Consider the following 24,596-nt stretch of genomic DNA (forward strand, 5'->3'; position numbering starts at 1 on the left):
CCTGGTACGCCACTGCAGATAGTTACTGCTTTATACTGTACTCTGAAGGGGACTGGTAGCCAATGCAATTTTTGGAGATGTGATGAAATGTGATCATATTTCAACAAACCCAATATCAATCTTGCTGCTGCATTTTGGGAAGGGGGTAAAACGCGGACTTCACGGACCTGACGGTCCTCGCAGATCTAAAACCCCACGTCCTTAAAAATCTGAGGTCCATGTCTGTGCCGCTTGTAGTTTCTGTCTCTGACAGACCTCTATGAGATTTTAGCGCTGACGGATCCGTCTCAGCATAGGAAGGGAAAAGTATTAGGATCCGTCAGCGCTAAAATCTCATAGAGGTCTGTCAGAGACAGAAACTACAAGTGGCACGACACGGACCTCAGATTTTTAAGGATGTGCGGTTTTAGATCCGCGAGGTCTGTCAGGTCCGTGAGGTCTGCGTTTTACCCTTTCTCCTGCATTTTGTATGACCTGCAATGCTCTACATCTTGCTTTTGTTATTCCAAAGTGCATTGCAGTAATCAAATCTTGACAAAGCCATAGCCTGGACTACAATATAGAAATCATTTGGTGTTAACATTGGTTTTAATCGGTGTAACCACTTAGGCTATAAGTGGTATATAAATACTGAAAATAAAATAAATAAAAATAAATGTGACCTTACAGTCACACACAATGCAGCAGAGCTTCATGGTGCCTTTTCTCTACCCGCAGTAGCGGTGGTGATTGCTGAATATGAGGACTGTAAATATCGGACCATACGTTGCAGACTACTATGCTATGTTGACCTCATATTAAAGATTGAGCTAGCATTACAAAGAGAATAGGAGAGGTATTGTCACATGTGAGAAACATTATGGTGGATGATAAAGAAAAAGATGGCTAGAAGAAAAAATTGGGAGAGGCAAGAGAAAGAAAAATGAATAAAGAATAGAGAGAGGTGTTACATCCTTTAATTTTAGCCCTTCTCACCAATAAGCTCTGCCTACCCATTTTAATTACTTGTCAATTATCATGGATTATTTTCTACATTGAACTTGATATCCAAAGAACTCATACCTGGAGAAGATCCCGGACAGTTTCAGCAAAACCGACAGTGTGCATAGCAACAGCGACAGCATTTGCAAATGCAAAAATTAGTCCAATTGACCCTCCCAACTCTGGTCCAAGACTTCTTGAGATAAGAAAATAAGTGCCACCTAGAATATGTAAAACATATGACCACAGTAAATACAACACAAACAGTTTTATACTGAAAACAGGTAAGCTGGAGAATAATATTAAGTTCAGGAACATTAAAAGATGAAAGCCAGTTCAGCCTTAAGAGCAGAGATCAGAGTAAAAGGGAGCTTTAAGGGTGAAGGCCAAGGCTGGGGAATTTTAAATGAAAAAAGGGAAGTCATGTAGGTTTGCCAGCTGGCTCCATATTCTCCTGACAGAGTTAATCTAGTCCAGGATTTATCATACTGCATAAGTGAGTGCCACAATTTAGACACTATCTTGGCAATATTCAGCCACTTAGGTATGTGGGTGCCATCACTGACTACTGCTGGCACGCACATAACTGCTTGCTCTTCCCCAATGCTACCCTTGACTTGCCCATTTTAAAAAAAAATAGGCAGTCAGCACTGATATTCAGCAGCACTGCCCAATTTAGTACTGCTGAATCATAGGGTTAAGCATAGGGTTACCATATGGCTCCAGAAAAAGGAGGACAGATTGAGATATCCGGGTTTTACTTCCATTGCTTTCTTTCTTTTTTTTTTTTTTTATCTTTATTCATTTTCAAACTTACAATAAGTGTGTCAATAAGTTAAAACAGATTAACAATAAATATATCACTTAATAATCATCAATGGTACAAATGATATCTCTATCTGTCCTCCTTATTTCCATTGCTTTCAGTGGAAGTAAAACCTGGATGTCTCAATCCATCCTCCTTTTTCTGGAGCCATATGGTAACCCTAGTTAAGAATTCACAGGCAATTTAAGCAGGCAGGAACTTCTCCTGCCCACTTAAATTGCTTTGAATATCGGGGCCCATATTTCAGTAGGCAACAAATTCTAAAGTTTTAGTCCAGCAAGGTAAACAGTGGAAAAGCAATAATCATCCAAATCTAACAGTGTGAAAAGATGGCAAGTATAAACTGTCTTTCTTAGCAGATTTTAGGTGGACAGTAACCCAAAATTCTATAAAATTATGTTCCCAACTTTGCATTTATTGTACAAAGGTGCATGCACATTTTGTAGAAATGGGTCAGCTACATTCATAACTTAAACTAGAATCCATGCTCTGCACACATCATTCTACTGCCCAACTTTAGGTAATCTTTTGAGAATTTTCCTCTAAATGTGCAGGTTGACAACAATATGTTATTGTTGTTCAAGACTGAAAATAATCGAGATCACTTTATACTTGATTCTCCATTCTATTGGAAGCCAATACAGATTGAAAAGAACAGAAGAAATGTGCTCTTAAAATTCAAAACAGAAGACCCAGGAAAGGGCATTACAATAATCAAAGTGTGGAACAACATTTTGAACAATCAAACTAAAATTAATTGGTGTCTGATGTTCCTTTAGTCTCCTGATCAATCTTAAGTTTTGGAAAATAATATGAACCCTCAAAGAAAGAAGAATCTAATTGGACTACTTTTACTTTAGAACAGAAAAGTCAAAATTATCAATCACAAAGTCAGATGTCAATGAAAAAAAAAAAACACTCAATACATCCAATTATGACATATTTAATTGTAACGAACCACTACTATTACAAAAGCAATACCAACAAAATATAGCAGAAAGAGACAACTATAATCAAAAGACCACCGTATCAATAGATATCATTCAGGAAATTAGATATCATTTAAAAATAATGAAGAAAAAAAGAGACCTCAGATAACCAATTCACTCCGTTTCAGTACATTCAAGTTCTGTAATGGAGCATAGCATAATCATTGGGCTTGCAAAAACACTCCACTTTTCATTTGTATTTGCAAAAATTTCCCAAGTGCACCCAAAATTGACCAAAATACAGCCAGGTACTTATCTTCATAGTTGTCAAGGACGGTTAATCGCTGGTGTGCAAGAACTTCTGTCACAAGTCCCGCTTTTCAAAGGCAATAGCCCAACCAAACGAGAGGAAAAAGTATATAATAAAGCTTCAGCCAGGCCTGACAGCAGCCCTGTTTCGCTCTAAGCTATCTCAAGGGCTCTGGCCTCATATATCAGCAAACAGCGACTAACAGTTGCATCCATGCTGGTGCCTGTGAGTTTTTTCATGGACACAAATGTTAGTCGCCTTCACTTTAGGGTGCTTGTGACAATATAGAGAAGGTGAACTGGCCTAGTCCAAAAACACAGGTACTGCTTTGGACTTGTTAAATGGGAATGTGGGTGCATACTTCCATGAGACCTCGAGAACACCACCAGTGGTTCTTCTCTTAGAGGGGTAAGTTGTTGTTCTCTTAGAGGGGTAAGTTGTTGTTTGTTTGGGGTTTTTTTTTAGTAAGTCTATGCGAAGAGCAGGGAGGTCAAGAATTTGTTGATGACCTCTAATCTGGTTTGATATGAGAATGGAATCTCCACCAGGGATTGATAGAGAACCCTCCTTGTAGAGTGTCTGACTAGAGTCCGTTAAAGGTAGAACATATCCACATTTTACCCCATAGGAACTGATCAGTGTTAGTGGTAGAACGTGAGTGAACCTCCAATGAGCGTAGAAGGTTGTAGGACACCAAGCGATTGAGTGAACTTCTGTTATGTAGTTTTTAGAGTTACCTGGCTTGAGACAAGTGAGCTCAGCTGGGTTGGGTGCTAATCAGCACCAGGCAACTGAAAAGGGAGTGGTTATAAGGAGAGAGGGGAAGCCCACACCATCTCCTAACTACAGATTGGCTGAACAGGAATGGAGACTACTCCAGGACCAGGCTGGAAAGCAACAAGCAGCTATCTCACCTATGGCTCAGGTAAAGACCTCTAATACTAAACTAAATGCTTGTCATGAGGATATTGTTATGGAGCCAGAAGCTCTAGTAGAAACAGATACCTGGAGCATGGAAACTGCAGTGTGGAGATGGGGCTGATACTGAAGCTATGGAACTGAACTAGAAGCTGCCATACATTAATTAAGGCTTGCTGATAAAGAAGAATAGTTTTGTGATTTGAGGATTGTTTCATCTTCTGCTGAAATTGACTGTTAAGACTGATTAAGTCCCAGATATTGTTTGAACTGTATTTTCATTTGCCTGTATGAAACTTGTAAGGCAGCCAGTTTATTATTACTGGTGATTTCAGTGGGTGGGGAACCTAGCATTCCGGTTCCTTTATGGAAGGTGAAATCACAAGCTTGGGGAATAGTTTTTCCTTGTTTCTCCCCCAAGTACTGGCAATTAAACAATGGGCATAGAAGTTGAGTTTCAAGCAACTTAGCTTTTGTTTTGTTTTTGAATGTTTATGACTTACCTGGTTTACATTATGTGGCAAAGCCAGAAGCAGCAGAAGGAAAATATGGATTGAACTATGTTTGATGTGTTTGTTTTTGTTTTTGCACCTTTGTTGAAATCTTGTGAAGCTATAACAAGTGCTGAACTGTTTATGCAAATAAAGCACATACTTTTTTCTTTAATCTTTATTGATTTTCAAACTTCGATAGTGCAATACAAATGGTAAATCAGAAAAACTGCACAAAACACACTATTCACTATACAATTATTATATTAAACAATCGTTTTCTCCCATCCTCAACTTCATTTGTAATATAATAATACATATGATGTGATTACAAATTATAAATAAATAATTTAACTATTCAAAATACATTTCCCTCCCCCACCCCCACCTTACCTGGATGTGTAAGGAAATCTAATGATAATGAAAGAAACGTGACCCTTATTATAATGCAATAAAATTAGTCAATGGACTCCATACATCATTAAAGGATTTACTAGTCCCCAAACGTTCCGCCATCATCCTTTTATACTTATATGTGGTGCACACATTTACCCACCAAAAAGTGAAATTGATGCTATCATGATTTTTCCAATACTGTGTAATCAATTGAACAGCTATTCCCGTCATAATCAGGAAAACGCAAGTTGGATGCACACCTTCTTGCAGATCATATTGAGGGATACGGGAAATCTGGGTCTCCAAAAAGGAGCACCTAAATGGGCCTCCGCGTGTGCAGATCACCGGACTAGGTGGACCTCGGTCTGATCCGGTGAAGGCGTTTCTTATGTTAGACTTATCTAAAGTAGGCTTAATATGTAGTAATGTACCACAAATTACAGCTTCATAAGATAAGGGAATAGCTGCTTCAAGAATGAGATTAATTTGTCCCCAAATTGACTTCCAGAAACCAAGTATCAATGGACAAAAATATAACAGTTCTAAGTCTAATAGATGCTGGCATTGTCATATTAATAAAGGGACTTTGGATCATCTGTCTAGTTTTTGTAAATGAACTGGGGTCCAAAAAATGCTATGTAATAAAAATAACCAAATTTGTCTCATAGATGCTGACGCTGCACATTTCAACCTCCAAGTCCAAATTCGTGGCCAACGAGATACAGAAATATACAGTTTTATCTCGATGCTCCAAATATCTCTAAGGGCTCCTTTTATCAAGCACATTCTTCTTTTCACCTTAACAACTGTGTTGACTGTATTTTCCTTCACTCCACACACTCCAAGCCTCACCTTACTGCTTGGCCGAGGCTTGTGTGCACCAGACAAAGCCCAAGCCAGGGCCACGCCCAATCACACAGTGTTGGTACTGAGGAAGTTGACACCGAATGATGCAGCAATTGTGGTTCTGACTTCTACATTGACATTGAGTGTAAAGAACATCTGTGAGGTTCAAAACGTTTCTCCTGCTGCAGACATTGAGCCTTCAAAGAGCATTTTTGTAATGTTGAACAGCATTGACAAGTCTACTTGGTGCTTAGGACCAAGGTACTGAAGACACCAATTGTGCGGATTAGTGACTGATATGGCCCTGTTGCACCAAGAACATCTCTTGAAGCCGGTAGAAGGCTTTGACATTGAGAGAAAAACTGTCTAAGGTCTGGCATACATTGTCAGCAATATTCCCTTTTTCCCACAGCCATTGATTTTTCTCTCATACTCCTAGGTGACTAAAGTACCTCCTGCCTGAATGGTTCTCCTGATACTCAGCTCTTTCGTATATTAACTGCATCAGCGCTCCAAAATGTCCTTCAGAACTGGAAAAATCTAAGTAATGTTGATTACAATTCCTGGTGGAACTCTGTTTGTCTACAAGCTAAATATGAAAAAATTAATGCTGAACGAAGTGTCACATTCACAAACTATTGACGCATTTGGTCACCTTTATTGACTTACTGTTCAATGATCTCAGATATATGACCATTGGTATTTCCTCATGATGGTGCCTTTGAACATCTCTCCTATTGTTATTTATTGCATTTCATAGATATTGATATTTGGTAACTGAGTATGATATCCATTTCCTCGAGAACCTCATTATATTTTTGCATATGTACAATGTTAACATCTCTTCTGATTGTACCTCTTTTGTGACTTGTTTTATAATCTATGGTTTTTTGTTATTATCTCTTTATTGCAAACAATAAAACTTATTGAACTAAAAAAAAATACTATGGAATGCTTTCAAAGCTACCATGAGAGGGCAAATTATCTCATATTCGGAAACAACTTAAATTGGAATTCTCTAAATTGGAACAAAATATTAAGGACTTAGAGTCACAATTGGCCTTAAAATGGGAACAAAATACTTTGCAGGCCCTCTTAAAAGCAAAATATAAATATAATGAGATTTCCTCTCAAATGGCTAGGAAAGAGTTGTTTTCTCAACAGGCTCTGTATTATGGAAACTCGAATAAAGCGGGAAGAGTATTAGCTAATTATCTTAAAGCTAAAAAAAAGGAAAGTAAAAATTGTGGCTATCACAGATGAGAATGGGGAAACTCATTCTCAAATTGGAAATATCTTAAAACAATTTTTAAAATATTATAAAGCTTTATATTATAAAGTTTTTATATTCAAATAAAGAACTTGAGGGTTTAGAGTTCTTGAAGTTAATTAAGGGGCCTAAAATTCCCGAACATGTAAAAGGAACTCTTGACTCGCCTATTTAGTTTTAAATTCTTTATACATTTTAAATCTTAAACAAGTGTACAATAAAATATCCATTAAACTTTCAATATAATACTTGAAATTCTTAATCATATCATCTAGAACAAAAAAATACATCCCCACCCTTCTTAAAGTAACTTGAGTCATTTTAAAACAGACAATAAGTGTACATAAATATATCCATTATAATTTCAATACAGCACTTAAAATTCTTAATCAAATCCTCATAAACAAAAATAGAAATCCCCTCCCTCTCACCCTTCTTAAAGTAAGTAAAACAAACTTTCAAATAAAAATTATATTGCCCCCAGCCCCCAATGTGTAAATATAATCTCCCTTAAAAAAATGATGTCTTCTCATTACAATACTTTTCCATTGGTCCCCAGATCTTTATAAACTTATTGTAAGTCCCTTTCTGCGTAGCAATAGCTCTTTCCATCTTATAAATATGGCATACTTAATCCCCAAATATCGAATCAAACATTTACAAGGGTATGCCAAAAGAAAGGAAGCCCCCAAACTTTTAGTCTCATCACGCATAGAAAGAAATTCTTTTCTGCGGTCCTGTGTTGTCTTAGATACATCAGGATAAATCCAAATTCTTTGTCCTGAAAATTCTTGATTTAAATTCCGAAAGTAAAGTTTCATTATAAGGTTTAGGTCTTGTTCAAATACCAAGGAGACTAAGAGCGTTCCCCTTTCCTTAACATCAGAGAGGGATTCCTCTAACATTGCAGTCAAATTTTTTTCCACCACCAAATTTCCTCCTTCATCAGCCTTAGTCATAGCAGTAGGAATATAATAAATTTTATTTATAGGAGGAATAGATTGTTGAGGAATTTTAAGAATTTCGATCAGATATTTTTTAAAGTAGTCAAGAGGATTAAGTACACTTTCTTTTTACCATCATAATTGAGAGTCTTTCTAGACCTTAAAAAGATCTCTAAAGATAAGTAATGTATATGATCTGTTGGATTTATGATAAGTGGGGTTGTTTAACGTAGTCAGCTTTCTGATAAAAGTTTTTTGATTTTATTTCTCTCCATGGAATGTATTGGATCCCTCCTCCTTTTTTCTTGATTTTGAGGTCTAAGAAGGATGATAATTCAAATGCCGCATTTATAATTTTGTTCGTTATGTTGTTATTTCCTATCTGTATTTCTTTAACAAGTGTATTACTTGTGATAATTTTCAAATCAATAAAAAAAAAAAAAATATGGCATACTGAATTCCACCAAAATGTATAGTTAAGATTAGAGTAGTTTTTCCAATTGTTGGTAATATGCTGAATGGCGACCCCTGTCATTATTAACAAAAGTTTATTATTACATGACGAAATTTGACTTTTTTTCCTCATAGATATACCAAGCAAAACGGTGTCATAGGATAACGCAACATGGTTCTCTAGAAGACAGTTAACTTGAGTCCAAATTGAATTCCAAAATAACATAATATAGGGACAAAAAAAGATTAAATGATTCAATGTCCCTACTTCAAGATTACAGTGCCAGCATCTATTAGATTTAGAGCTATCCGACTTTTGTAAATGAACAGGGGTCCAAAACGCTCTATGCAATAAAAAGAACCAAGTTTGCCTCATAGATGCTGACACTGTACATCTCATTCTCCAAGACCAAATTCGTGGCCATTGAGATGCAGAAATTTGCTGCTTAATCTCAATGCTCCAAATGTCTCTTAGACCATTTTTAGGTTTTTTATTTACATAACCATATATGAATTTATACCACAATGCAGCTTGGTGTCCTAGGAAGTCTGCTTGAAAACATAGGAACTCCAGACTAAATTGATCATCAAGAGTTTTCCATTCAGGGAACCCCACCTGAATAGCCTGTTTCAGCTGCAACCATTTAAAACATTGTGATTTATTGAGACCAAATCTATGTTGTAGCTGTGAAAAATCAAGCAGCTTACCATCTGAAATAACATCATTTAGAGTTCGTATGCCTGCAATAATCCAGTCCTTCCATAGAATTTTATTTCCGCCAATTTGAATCTTGGAGTTTATCCACAAAGATTGATTTGTTGATTTATTAATTGGAATAGGTGTGAAATTATTAATGTACCTCAATGTTTTCCATGTATCATTTAAAATTCTGTTATCTTTATATCTTCTAGGTAGTTTAATACTAGGAATATGAGCTAAATGTAAAGGAAACAAAAGGCGCCATTCCAAATACAACCAATCAGGTGCATTATCAATAAGTTCTGGGAGGATCCAATACATACCCTGACGCATTATATAGGCTTGATGATACCTATAAAAATTTGGAAAATTTATCCCCCCTCAATTGGTTTTTGAAGAAATACTAAAGCAATTCTAGGATGTTTACCAAGACAAAGAAACTTCGTAAGGATACCATTAAGCTTTTTATAAAAGGACCCATGAAAAAAAGCTGGTATCATGCTCATATGATAACAAACTACAGGCAATATCATCATTTTAATTGTTTGAACTCTCCCCCACCAAGAAAGATGTAAAGGATTCCATTGTTCACATAACTCTGTAACTCTTTTTAATAAAAGTTTTTCATTCTCTTTTACTGTGTCATCAAGAGTATTTTTTATCATGATACCTAAATATTTTAAACCTTCCTCTTTCCATATAAATGGAAAAGAATCAAATAATCCTTTAGAACAATGCATATTTAGAGGAAGAATTTCGGACTTACTCCAATTGATTTTGTAACCTGAAAATTTTCCAAAAGTATCAATCAGTTCTAATAAACATGGAATGGTAGTTTCCGGATTCCTCAAATAAAACAGAATATCATCTGCATATGCTGAAACTTTATATTCCCAATCTGAAAAAGGAATACCCACTATCCCCTTTGCTTGATTAATAGCCAATAATAAGGGTTCTAATACAACATCAAACAACAAAGGAGATAAAGGACAGCCTTGTCTAACTCCCCTCTGCAAATCAAACCTTTCAGATAAATTATTGTTAATATTTAATCTTGCAGAAGGAGAGCTATACAATGTTTTAATCATTTGTATGAATCCAGAACCTATACCAAACCATTCCAAAGCCTGATACATAAATTTCCATTCAACCCTCGCCTATTTAAATGAAAGAACTACAAGTAGCGTTGAAGTCCCTTAGAGTTGGATCTGCACCAGGTGGTGATGGGTTTACTGTAGAGTTTTACAAATCATTTCAAATTACCCTATTGCCTCATCTATTAAATTTATATCAGGCTCAACTAACTAAAGGTTATATTACAGGTATTTTATTTTTATTTATTCAATTTTTCTATACCGTTCTCCCAGGGGAGTTCAGAACGGTTTACATGAATTTATTCAGGTACTCAAGCATTTTTCCCTGTCTATCTCGGCGGGCTCACAATCTATCTAATGTACTATGGCAGAATCTTTAACTATAGTTTTGCCAAAGCCAAATAAAGATCTTACGTTGGTTTCAAATTACAGGCCTATTTCTTTGATTAATGTTTATGGAAAACTTCTGGCTAAGTGATTGGCTTTACACTTGGCCAAGGCTCTCCCTTATATTATTGGTATGCACCAAACGGTAACGTTGCTCAGAGACATTCATCAAACACCACCAGACTGGCTTTTTACATGTTAAATCTAACAAAAACCATAGAAGATCCGGCTTTCTCTGTATCGTTGGATGCAGAGAAGGCCTTTGATCGTGTGGAATGGACCTTGATGTATCAAGCAATAGATTGGTTTGGTATTGGTTCTGGATTTATACAAATGATTACCGTATTTTCATGCATATACCGCGTACCCGTGTAAAATGCGCACACGGGTATAGTGCGCGGGAAACCGAAATTTATGTAAACAAATTAATATATAGCACGCACACGCGTATACTGCGCATGCTGCTCCTTGAATTAAAAGCTCCTTCTGCCGTCCCGATTCTCCTCTCGCAGCTCTGCCCCGAATTGCGGCCCTGCTCCTGCCTTGATGTCCCGACTCTCCTCTCGCCGCCCTGCCCTCGGCCCCAACTCTGCCTATCCTCCCTTAAAGGTCTGCCTGTCCCCCTTGAAGTCCTATCCCCCCTTGAAGTCCTGTCCCCCCTTAAAGGTCTGCCTGTCCCCCTTGAAGTCCTGTCCCCATCCTGAAAGCCTGATGCTCCACCCCGAAGGACCACTCGCACCCCCACCCTGAAGGACCGCTCGCACTCCCCCGACGTCCGATTCATCCCCCAGCCCCCCCCACGCACGGAGAAGCAGCCTACCATTGGTTCCCGATGCCAGTGAGCCCTGCTGCTTCCTTTGCCGGCGGTCCCGCCCCTTCTCTGAGCCCTGCGCTGCTTCCTCTGCCGCGGTCCCGCCCTTTCTCTGACGTCAGAGAAAGGGCGGGACTGTGGCAGAGGAAGCAGCGCAGGGCTCAGAGAAGGGGCGGGACCGCCGGCAGAGGAAGCAGCAGGGCTCACTGGCATCGGGAACCAACGGTAGGCTGCTTCTCCGTGCAGGGGGGGGGCTGGGGGATGAATCGAATCGGACGTCAGGGGGGTGCGAGCGGTCCTTCAGGGTAGGGGTGCGAGCGGTCCCTCAGGGTGGGGGTGTGAGCGGTCCTTCAGGGTGGGGCATCAGGCTTTCAGGGCTGGGGGATGAATCGGACATCGGGGGGGGAACTATGTAAAAAAAAATTGTACAACGTGCTCACACATATAACGCACATGGTTATGCTCGGTTTGTAAAATCGTGTATAACGCACGTGTTATATGCATAAAAATACGGTAAAACCTTGCATAGTTCCCCTTATGCAAGATTATACATTAATAATAATTTTTTGAACGTTTTTGTTTTAGAAGGGGAGTTAGACAAGGGTGTCCGTTATCTCCTTTGCTTTTTGATATTGCATTGGAACCTTTTTTATTTGCAATTCAACAGGCAAGGGAGATTCAGAGTATTCCTTATGCAGGTCGGGAATACAAGGTCTCTGCTTATGCAGATGACATGTTGCTTCATTTGAGGAATCCTGAATTCCACAATTCCATATTTACTGGATCTTATTGATAGATTTGGAAAATTCTCTGGTTACAAAATAAACTGGAGTAAATCAGAGGTTCTTCCACTAAATGTATATTGTACAAAAGGATTATTTGATACAATTATTTGATATAATGGAAGGAAGAGGGTATAAAATATTTAGGTATTTGGATAAAAAGTACACTGGAAGAAACTATGAAAGTAAATGAAAAATCTTTATTGCTGAAGGTCACAGAAATGTGTGAGCATTGGAACCCATTACATCTGTCTTGGTGGGGGAGAGTCTAAACGGTTAAGATGATGATTCTGCCTATAGTCTGTTACCAAATGGGTATGTTGCCAGTGTTTTTTCAGGGGTCTTTTTACAAGAAATTAAAGAGTATTCTGACAAAATTTATTTGGCTAGGGAAAGCAGCAAGAATTGCCTTAGTATCTTTACAAAAGCCAATTGTGGAGGGTGGGGTACATTTTCCAAACTTTTATAGGTACCATCAAGCCTATATTATGCGTCATGATATGTACTGGATCCTCCCTGAGCTCATGACTGGTTATGGTTGGAATGGCAACTCATGTCTCCACTGTATTTAGGTCACGTCCTAAGTATCAAGTTACCTAGATTGTATAAGGATAATAGAATTTTATTAGACACGTAGCAAACTTTAAAATATATCAATAATTTAACACTTATTGCAATTCATAAATCCACGTGTCAGACCCTCTGGCTGAACTCCAAGATTCTAATTGGCAGGTTTAAGGTCATCTGGAAACACTAGATGAAGGCAGGTATACGTACTTTGGATGATGTTATATCAGAGGGTAAGCTTTGGATGATGTTATATCACGACTGCAACACAAATTTGGTCTTAACAAATCACAAAATTAAAGATAGTTGCAGTTGAAGCAGGTCATTCAGGAGGGGTTGCCTGAATGAAAAAACCTAACTAATCAGCATAGTTTGCCGGTCTTATGTTTTCAGGTGGACTTCCTGGGACACCAGGCCGCTCAGTGGTACAAATTAATATCTGGATTTATGAATAAAAAACCAAAGACTGGTCTCCGGGACATTTGGAGCATTGAGATTGAGCATCAAATTACTGCGTCTTAATGGCCACGAATTTGATCTTGGAGAATGAGATGTACGATGTCTGCATCTATGAGATAAACATGCTTTTTCCTGTTACATAGAGCATTCTGGACCCCTGTTCATTTAAAAAAATTAGATTGCTCTAAGTCGGATAGATGTTGGCATTGTCATTTTGAAGCAGGGGCTTTAGATCATAAGAACATAAGAACATAAGCAGTGCCTCTGCCGGGTCAGACCAGAGGTCCATCCCGCCCAGCAGTCCGCCCCCGCGGCGGCCCAACAGGTCATGACCTGCCTTAATCACCAGAACGGGCCCCCTTGCCCCCTAGGTTTCTCATCGAAGTCCTATCTTCCCATTAATGTCCTAACCCTCCGGCCTTGCACCTGCACGACCTGGTGAGCTGTCTATACTTATGCAACACCCCAGCACCTCCCTCAGTACCCCACGATCCCCTTTTCCCTCAGGAATCTGTCCAATCCCTGTTTGAATCCCTGTACTGTACTCTGCCGGATCACTTCCTCCGGGAGCGCATTCCATTTGTCCACGACCCTTTGGGTGAAGAAAAACTTCCTTGCAATTGATTTGAACCTATCTCCCTTCAGTTTCTCTGAGTGCCCCCTCGTACCTGTCGTCCCTTTTAGTCTGAAGAACCTGTCCCTGTCCACCCTCTCTATGCCCCTAAGTATTTTGAAGGTCTCTATTATATCCCCCCTGAGCCTCCTCTTTTCCAGAGAGAAGAGCCCCAGTTTATCCAGCCTCTCAGTATATGGGCAGTTTTCCAGCCCTCTTACCAGTTTCGTTGCCCTCCTTTGGACTCTCTCAAGAACTGCCATGTCCTTCTTGAGGTGCGGCGACCAATATTGAACGCAGTATTCCAGATGTGGGCGCACCATCGCTCGATACAGCGGCATGATGACTTCCCGCGTCCTGGTTGATATGCCCCTCTTGATGATGCCCAGCATCCTGTTGGCTTTCTTCGAGGCTGCTGCACACTGTGCGGATGGTTTCATGGATGGATCCACTAGCACACCCAAGTCTCTCTCAAGTCCGGTGTCTTCCAGCAATCTCCCCCCCATTTTATACTCGAACAACGGGTTCTTTTTCCCTATGTGCATGACCTTGCATTTATCTACGTTAAAGCGCATTTGCCATTTGTTTGCCCAGTCCTCCAGCTTATCGAGGTCCCTTTGCAGTTCCTCACACTCCTCCCTGGTCCTAACTCTGGCGCAGAGCTTGGTATCGTCTGCAAATTTTATAACCTCACACTTTGCCTCCGTTTCCAGGTCATTGATAAATATGTTGAAGAGTAGCGGCCCCAGCACCGATCCCTGCGGCACACCGCTCGTGACTCCCCGCCAGTCAGAATATTGGCCCTTTACTCCGACCCTCTGTAGTCTACCTGACAGCCAGTGCTTGATCCATCTGTGTACATCCCCGCCCACCCCGTGGTTCCACAGCTTCCTAAGCAGCCTTTCATGTGGCACCTTGTCAAAGGCCTTTTGAAAATCGAGGTAAATGATGTCTATGGGTTCCCTTTTGTCCACCTGACTGCTTATTCCCTCAAAGAAGTACAGAAGGTTTGTCAGGCACGACCTTCCCTTACAGAATCCGTGCTGGCTTGTCCGCAGTAGGCCATTTTTCTCGATGTGCTCGCAAATGCTGTCCTTGATCATTGCTTCCACCATCTTCCCTATAACTGAAGTCAGGCTCACCGGCCTGTAGTTCCCGGGGTCACCTCTCGATCCCTTCTTAAAGATAGGTGTGACATTCGCCAGTTTCCAGTCCTCTGGTACCTCTCCAGTTTTCAAGGATAGGTTGCAAACATGCTGGATTGCGCCCGCTATTTCCTGACTTAGTTCCTTTAGAACCCTTGGGTGGATCCCGTCCGGTCCCGGTGATTTGCCGCTTTTCAGTCTGTCAATCTGCTTGAGGACATCCTCCCGACTTACCTCTATATGCCCCAATCTTTTGGCCTGCTCCCCACTCATGAGCTCCTCTGAGTCCGGTATATTGGACGTGTCCTCGCTCGTGAAGACCGACGAGAAGAACGTGTTCAACCTCTCAGCTACCTCTTTATTCTCCTTAATTTATTGTTCTATTGTCCATTTATTATGGCATTCTGGAAATCAATTTGGGGCCAAATTAATAGTTTGTTAGAAAATTATGTGGCATTATCGTATGATACAGTATTATTTGGTATGTCTATGAGGGCTAAGATCCAAATATCTTCCAAAAATAATAAACTCTTACCTATTTTAACAGGAGTCGCCATACATAAGAACATAAGAAGTTGCCTCCGCTAAGGCAGACCATAGGTCCATCCTGCCCAGCGGTCCGCTCCCGCGGTGGCCCATCAGGCCCATTGCCTGAGTAATGGCCTATACCTATCTATACCCCTCAATCCCTTTTTCTTCTAGGAATCTATCCAAACCTTCTTTGAAACCATTTAATGTTTTCTTGTCTACAACAGCCTCTGGAAGCGCATTCCATGTATCCACCACCCTCTGAGTGAAAAAGAACTTCCTAGCGTTTGTTCTAAACCTGTCCCCTTTCAATTTCTCCGAGTGCCCCTTGTACTTGTGGTGCCCCTTAATTTAAAAAATCTGTCCCTGTCTACTTTTTCTATGCCCTTCAGGATCTTGAAGGTTTCTATCATGTCTCCTCTAAGTCTCCGCTTTTCCAGGGAGAAAAGTCCCAACTGCTTCAATCTGTCGGTATATGGGAGATTTTCCATTCCCTTTATCAGTTTAGTTGCTCTTCTTTGTACTCCCTCAAGTACCGCCATGTCTTTCTTGAGGTACGGTGACCAGTACTGGACACAGTACTCCAGATGCGGCCGCACCATTGCACGATACAGCGGCATGATGACTTCCTTCGTCCTGGTCGTAATACCCTTCTTAATGATACCCAACATTCTGTTTGCTTTCCTTGAGGCCGTGGCGCATTGCGCCGATGCTTTCAGTGTTGCGTCTACCATCACTCCCAGGTCTCTCTCCAGGTTACTGACCCCTAGTGGTGTTCCCCCCATTTTGTATGTGAACATCGGGTTCTTTTTCCCCACGTGCATGACCTTGCATTTCCCTATGTTGAAGCTCATTTGCCATTTTTCGGCCCACTTTTCCAGCTGCGTTAGATCAACATACAACAAATAACATGCAATTCGAAAAATTGGAGTAGATTAAACTATAGTTTTTTTTGTTCAATAAATTTTATTGATTTTCATAGAAAAGAAAATATAACAACAGTGGAGTTGCTTCCAAAAGGGAAGCAGATGGTAGTATTAACACATGCCAAGTACATAAAATTGTATAAAAATAGGTACAAAGTACATATATAGCAGGGGTAAGTGATTAGTACTGCAAAACAAACTGTAATAACATAGGGATTCAATGCGATAACAATGATGATTATTATTACAACAACAAAAGTACAAGTTATGAGATGTGAAATGTATACCATAACAATGAGGGGGAGGGTTTATTCATCAAGATAATGGACACAGAGTGAGAGGAAAGAGGAGAACATCAAAAGTCCTATTTACAATGTTCAAGGAGTAGAGACCAGGTTTTGTTATAAGAGGTTGTCGAATTGTGACGTTCAGCAATATGGCGTTCAAATTTAATATGCAAACATACAGAGTTCCAACAGTGATTAAAGACTAGCTTTGAGGAGTCTTTCCAGTTTTGGAGAATAATCTTGAGAGCAATTAACAGTAAAGTTATCAGGAGGCGGTCATGATGTTTCGATAATGATGAGGATAGTGCCTGTGAGCCAGTAATTAGAATATCAAAAGAAAAAGGATCAGATATATGAAATATTTTAGTAATCATTGACCAAACTGCAGACTAAAATGTAAAAACATGGGGACAAGCATAAAGCATATGGTACAAGGAGCCATCATGTGATTTACATGTCCAACAACAGCTATCATTTGACCTAGCTAATTTGGCCGATTTGTTAGGAGTCCAGAATGCTCAATGGTATAGAAATAAGGCTGCTTGCAAGTGTGAGGCTGAGCATAGAGATTTTAATATTCTAGGCCAAATAACTGACCAGGTATGTTCAGTGAATGATATTTGCAAGATCATATTCCATTTGGAGATAGAGTCTGAGAGGGGAAGGTAACATTTGGATTGAATTAATTTGTACCATTTGGATGATTGACCTATAGAAAGGGAAAAAGAAAGTATGGAGGAAAAGTCTGGTATTTTGAGCAGGGATGGAGAGGAAAAGGCAGATTTGAGACTGTGATGAAGTTGTACCCATTTGAAATATTGTGAGGGGGAATGTGAAATTTGGCCATATCAGAAAAGGAGATCCATTTATCTTCTACAGTCAAGTGTTCAAGGTTCCATATGCCTAGCCGTTGCCACGTTTTCCAAGCAACCATTTCTTTATTAATTTTTATTTTCGGGTTGTTCCAAACTGGAACTGAGACAGTCTGTACATTTTTTGTTAGAAATGGAATCAATATGATATATAGCTTGCCAGGTACTGAAAATGATTGGGTTCGCTTTTGCAGATACAGGAAGGGTTATGATTGGGGCATACTGGAGGTAAAACAAGTCAATGATAGAGTGTTCCAAGTGTATCCATATGAGAGGAGGATTAAGATTCAGCCATATAGAGCCATGTGACAATAGAAAAGCAAAGTGATAGTCTCAAAAACTGGGGAAGTTAACACCTCCTTGATCTCGAGGACATTTCATAGTAACATAGTAACATAGTAGATGACGGCAGATAAAGACCCGAATGGTCCATCCAGTCTGCCCAACCTGATTCAATTTAAATGTTTTAATTTTTTTTCTTAGCTATTTCTGGGCAAGTATCCAAAGCTCCACCCGGTACTGTGCTTGGATTCCTACTGCCGAAATCTCCATTAAAACCTACAGCCCATCTACACCCTCCCAGCCATTGAAGCCTTCCCCAGCCCATCCTCCACCAAAAGGCCATATACAGACACATACCGTGCAAGTCTGCCCAGTACTGTCCTTAGTTCAATTTTTAATATTATTTGCCGATTCTAGATCCTCTGTGTTCATCCCACACTTCTTTGAACTCAGTCACAGTTTTACTCTCCACCACCTCTCTCGGGAGCACATTCCAGGCATCCACCACCCTCTCCGTAAAGTAGAATTTCCTAACATTGCCTTTGAATCTACCACCCCTCAACCTCAAATTTTGTCCTCTGGTTTTACCATTTTCCTTTCTCTAGAAAAGATTATGTTCTACGTTAATACCCTTCAAGTATTTGAAGGACTGAATCATATCTCCCCTGTCTCTCCTTTCCTCTAGGGTATACATATTCAGGGCTTCCAGTCTCTCCTCATACGTCTTCTGGCGCAAGCCTCTTATCATTTTCGTCGCCCTCCTCTGGACCGCTTCAAGTCTTCTTACGTCCTTCGCCTTATACGGTCTCCAAAACTGAACACAATACTCCAAGTGGGGCCTTACCAATGACCTGTACAGGGACATCAACACTTTCTTCCTTCTACTGCCTACACCTCTCTTTATACAGCCCAGCATCCTTCTGGCAGCAGCCACTGCCTTGTCACACTGTTTTTTCGCCTTTAGATCTTCGGACACTATCACCCCCAAGGTCCCTCTCCCCGTCCTTGCATATCAGCTTCTCTCCTCCCAGCATTACGGTTCCTTCCTATTATTAATCCCCAAATGCATTACTCTGCATTTCTTTGCATTGAATTTTAGTTGCCAGGCATTAGACCATTCCTCTAACTTTTGCAGATCCTTTTTCATATTTTCCACTCCCTCTTCGGTGTCTACTCTGTTACAAATCTTGGTATCATCTGCAAAAAGGCACACTTTTCCTTCTAACCCTTCAGCAATGTCACTCACAAACATATTAAAAAGGATCGGCCCCAGCACCGAACCCTGAGGGACTCCACTACTTATCTTTCCTTCCTCCTAGTGACTTCCATTAACCAATACCCTCTGGCGTTTGCCCGACAGCCAGTTTCTAACCCAGTTCACCACTTTGGGTCCTAACTTCAGCCCTTCAAGTTTGTTCAACAGCCTCCTATGAGGAACTGTATCAAAGGCTTTGCTGAAATCTAAGTAAATTACATCTAGCATATGCCCTCGATCCAGCTCTCTGGTCACCCAATCAAAAAATTAAATCAGGTTCGTTTGGCACGATTTACCTTTTGTAAAGCCATGTTGCCTCGGATCCAGTAACCCATTAGATTCAAGGAAGTACACTATCCTTTCTTTCAGCAACACTTCCATTATTTTTCCAACAACTGAAGTGAGGCTTACCGGCCTGTAGTTTCCTGCTTTATCCCTGTGACCACTTTTAGGAATAGGGACCACATCCGCTCTCCTCCAATCCCCAGGAATCACTCCCGTCTCCAGAGATTTGTTGAACAAGTCTTTAATAGGACTCGCCAGAACCTCTCTGAGCTCCCTTAGTATCCTGGGATGGATCCCATCTGGTCCCATCGCTTTGTCCACCTTCAGTTTTTCAAATTGCTCATAAACACTCTCCTCCGTGAACGGCGCAGAATCTACTCCATTTCTCGTGTAACTTTGCCAGACAATCTCGGTCCTTCTCCAGGATTTTCTTCTGTGAACACAGAACAGAAGTATTTGTTTAGCACATTTGCTTTTTCCTCATCACTCTCCACATAGCGGTTCCCAGCATCTTTTAGTTTAGCAATTCCATTTTTCATCTTCCTCCTTTCACTAATATATCTGAAAAAAATTTTGTCTCTCTTTTTTACATTTTTAGCCATTTTTTCTTCCGCCTGTGCTTTTGCCAGATGTATCCCTCTCTTGGCTTCTTTCAGTTTCACCCTGTAGTCGTTTCTGCACTCCTCTTCTTGGGTTTTTTTATATTTCACAAACGCCAACTCTTTCACCTTTATTTTCTCCGCCACTAGTTTGGAAAACCTTATCGGCTTCCTTTTTCTCTTGTTTTTATTGATTTTCTTCACATAAAGGTCCGTAGCCATTTTTATCACTCCTTTCAGCTTAGACCATTGTCTTTCCACTTCTCTTATCCTCCCATCCTAACAGCTCTTTCTTCAGGTACTCTCCCTTTGCATTAAAGTCCGTACGTTTGAAATCTAGGATTTTAAGTAACGTGCCGTTATATCAAACCAAACCGTTTGATGATCGCTACTTCCCAGGTGAGCACCAACTCGAACATTAGAGATACTCTTTCCATTTGTGAGGACCAGATCCAATATCGCTTTTTCCCTTGTGGGTTCCGTCACCATTTGTCTCAGCAGAGCCTCTTGAAAGGCATCCACAATCTCCCTACTTCTTTCCAATTCCGCTGATGGAACATTCCAGTCTGCATCTGGCAGGTTGAAATCTCCCATTGATCCAAAACCTTCATGAATAACTGTGACATAATTTTATCACTTATTAACTAATAAATACCTTCACTACTCAATGAATTTTAACATATACCTGGCCTATTTAACTTATTTCTTTTTTCTTACTTTTTCACTATTTGTAAAAACTTCATCACTAAATTATAGTAACAGAACTGTGCAAATAGCAAATCACAGAACTATACAAAATAGCATGCCTAAAGTGCAAATATGCAAAAACTGCAAATAAGCAAAAACTGCAAATAAGCAGAATAAATTATCTGTAGCTTAGATATAACATCATTGGTCGAAGCATTAGTTAAGCTCTTATCTTTTCAACTTTATGTGAAATCATGAAGCAGTGGCATAGATTCTATCACCGCTACAGCCCCGTGTTATGTTTCAACGGGAACCCGTTTCGCCGCCGTGAAGCGGCTTCCTCAGGGTTTTTATATACGGGCTAGAAATTAAAACATAAGAAAAAATAATAATAAAACTACATTCTGATGTTTAGAATTACAAAATAAAGCACAGTGTACTTACTTATAGCATTTACGGTCAAGCTGTTATAACAGAGACTCACACTAGAAAATGTCGCTTATATCGATAGAACGCTAACACGTGCGCAGTGGGCTGTGGCCCATTTAGCTATTTTGATTGGATGAATAGTTCCCGCTATCGGATGAAACAGCAGAGTCATTAAAACAACTTAGAAGCTATATAAATGCTGACTAATCTAATGCAGTATTTAGGCCGAAGGAAATCATACTCCTAAGGAGATATATCCATCTCAACTCCCGTTGTTTTAACTTTTTAACCCTGTTGCCTCCACGTTGAACCTTAGGTTCATGGTCAATAGCCAAACAGCGAAGATCACAAAAAGTATGTTTGTTTGAGGCACAATGTTCTACTATAACCTCGGAGCTTCTGTTACGTTTCAGATTGGATTTATGCTCACTCATTCTAGTTTTGAGATTTCTCGTAGCCATGCCCACATACAATAATTTACATGGGCAGATGATAACATAAATAATGAAGGTTGTTCTGCAATTGGTAAAATACTTCAATGAATATTGTTTTTAGTCCTGTGGGTTGGTAAAAGTCTTGGTTTTCAAAGTGATATCACATATGCTGCATGAATGACACTTAAAATGACCTACAACCGTAGGAGATGGTCTTTCAGGTTTCATTGTAGAAGGACACAAAATCTCTTTAAGATTGGAATTATGAGAGAACGCTATTCTAAGATTTTTCTTCTCAAAGACTGGATGGAGTTTCATGATCTCCCAGTTGTTTCTTATGATTTGTGCTACAGCTGTACTATTGGAAGAATAACGTAATGCACACATCTCTGTATCACCTCCAAATGTGTTTTTCCTTTAATGCTCTAATAGAAGTTGCCTGTTGGTGTATTTTGCACAACGCCTTGCTTTCACTGTAACGTGATGTGGATAACCTCTTGATATAAATTTCTTAGAATAGCGTTCTCTCGTAATTCCAATCTTAAAGAGATTTTGTGTCCTTCTACCAACCCACAGGACAAAAAACAATATTCATTGAAGTAAGAACATAAGAATTTGCCTCCGCTGGGTCAGACCAGAGGTCCATCGCGCCCAGCAGTCCGCACCCGCGGCGGCCCATCAGGTCCATGACCTGTCATGCTATCTTCATTTAGCCCTATAGCCCCCTTGTTTTTATCTTTACTCTTTCCATACTCTTATCTACCTTATCTGTATCCCTCAATCCCCCTATCCTTCAGGAATCCATCCAATCCCTCTTTGAATCCCCATAGCGTACTCTATCCGACCACTTCCTCCGGGAGCGTGTTCCATATGTCCACAACCCTCTGTGTGAAGAAGAACCTCCTGGCATTGGTTCTAAACTTGTCCCCTTCCAGTTTCTCCGAGTGCCCTCTTGTGCCTATGGTTCCCCGTAGTTTGAAGAATCTATCCTTGTCTACCTTCTCCATGCCCTTCATGATCTTGAAAGTTTCTTTCATGTCTCCCCTAAGCCTCCTCTTTTCCAGGGAGAAGAGCCCCAACTTGTCCAGCCTGTCAGCATATGAACAGTCCTCCATGCCATTTATCATTTTCGTAGCTCTTCTCTGGACCCTCTCAAGTATCGCCATGTCTTTCTTGAGGTACGGCGACCAATATTGGACGCAGTACTCTAGATGCGGGCACACCATTGCACGATACAGTGGCATGATGACTTCCTTTGTCCTGGTTGTAATTCCCTTCTTAATGATGCCCAGCATTCTGTTAGCTTTCTTCGAGGCCGCTGCACATTGCGCTGATGATTTCATGGTTGTATCTACCAGCACACCCAAGTCTTTTTTCTCCCCCAGCAATGTTCCCCCCATTTTGTAGCTGTACCTTGGGTTCCTTTTCCCTATATGCATGACCTTACATTTTTCTATGTTAAAGCACATTTGCCATTTGTTTGCCCACTCTTCCAGTTTGCTTAGGTCCCTTTGCAGGTCTTCGCACTCCTTTGTGTTCCTAACTCTGCTGCAGAGTTTGGTGTCATCAGCAAATTTTATAACTTCACACCTTGTCCCCATTTCCAAGTCGTTGATAAATATATTGAACAGCAGTGGTCCCAGCACCGACCCCTGCGGAACACCACTTGTGACCCTCTGCCAGTCGGAGTATCGACCCTTCACTCCAACCCTTTGTTTTCTGCCGGCCAACCAGTGCCTGATCCATCTGTGTACATCCCCTCCCACCCCGTGGTTCGACAATTTCTTAAGTAGCCGCTCATGGGGGACCTTATCAAAGGCTTTTTGGAAGTCGAGATAAATGATATCTATGGATTTCCCTTTGTCCATCTGGCTGTTTATCCCTTCAAAGAAGTGCAGTAGGTTTGTTTGGCACGATCTTCCCTTGCAGAAGCCATGTTGGCTCGGTTTCAGCTGTCCATTTCTTTCTATGTGTTCACAGATGCTATCCTTTATTAATGCTTCCATCATCTTGCCCAGAATCGAAGTCAAGCTCACCGGTCTGTAGTTCCCCGGGTCACCCCTCGATCTCTTTTTGAAGATAGGTGTGACATTCGCTAGCTTCCAGTCCTCCGGTACCTTCCCAGTGCTTAAGGATAGATTACAGATTTGTCGGAGTGTGTCCGCTATTTCCGTCCTCAGTTCTTTTAGTACCCTTGGGTGGATTCCGTCCGGGCCCGGTGATTTGTCACTTTTCAATTTGTCTATTTGTCGGAGGATATCCTCCTAGCTTACCTCTAAGGTCTCCAGTTTTTCATCCTGATCCCCACTTATGGTCTCCTCGGGTTCCGGTAAATTGGAGGTGTCCTCACTTGTGAAGACCGACGAGAAGAACCGGTTTAGCCTATCGGCTACCTCTTTTTCCTCTTTAACCACTCCCTTTCTGTCTCCATCATCTAACGGGCCCACCTCCTCTCTTGCTGGTTGCTTTCCTTTCACGTATCTGAAGAACGCTTTGAAGTTCCTTGCTTTCCCAGCAAGCCTCTCTTCGTATTTTCTCTTAGCTTTTCTAACCACTCGGTGACATTCCTTTTGGTGTTTTTTGTGGTCCTTCCGGTTTTCCTCAGTTTGGTCCTTTTTCCATTTTTGGAAAGACACTTTCTTGTCATCTATTGCCTTCTTTACTTCTTTTGTTGTCCATACCGGGTCTTTTGTTTGATTTTTTTTGCACCCCTTCCTAAACCTGGGGATGAGTGTGTAGTGCAGTGGTTGCATCTACAGCCTCAGCACCCTGGGGTTGTGGGTTCAAACCCTGCGCTGCTCCTTGTGACCCTGGGCAAGTCACTTAATCCTCCATAGCCCCAGGTACGTTAGATAGATTGTGAGCCCACCGGGACAGAGAGGGAAAATGCTTGAGTACCTGATTGTAAAAAAACCGCTTAGATAACCTTGATAGGCGGTATATAAAATCCTAATAAACTTGAAACTTGGATGTATAGGTTTTGTGCTTCTTGCACCGTGTCCCTGAGAAAGTCCCCATCTTTCTAGAGCTGTTGCTGAGTTTCTTTCTCACCATTTTCCTCATAGCATCGTAGTTCCCTTTCCTGAAGTT

General features: G+C 40.6%; 1 protein-coding gene across 5 annotated transcripts in view; it reads right to left on the reverse strand.

Annotated features, from left to right (window-relative positions):
- Nucleotides 1–24,596, reverse strand: part of SLC12A3 (solute carrier family 12 member 3) — a 757,364-nt gene that overhangs the window by 584,151 nt on the left and 148,617 nt on the right. For all 5 annotated transcript variants that reach the window (XM_033941365.1, XM_033941364.1, XM_033941363.1 and 2 more), the window contains one exon: nt 1,063–1,202. In XM_033941365.1, the coding sequence (XP_033797256.1) occupies nt 1,063–1,202 (140 nt within the window). The remainder of the gene's footprint in view (nt 1–1,062; nt 1,203–24,596) is intronic.

This window comes from Geotrypetes seraphini, chromosome 4 (assembly GCF_902459505.1).
Source record: "Geotrypetes seraphini chromosome 4, aGeoSer1.1, whole genome shotgun sequence".
NCBI classification, from domain to species: Eukaryota; Metazoa; Chordata; class Amphibia; order Gymnophiona; family Dermophiidae; genus Geotrypetes; species Geotrypetes seraphini.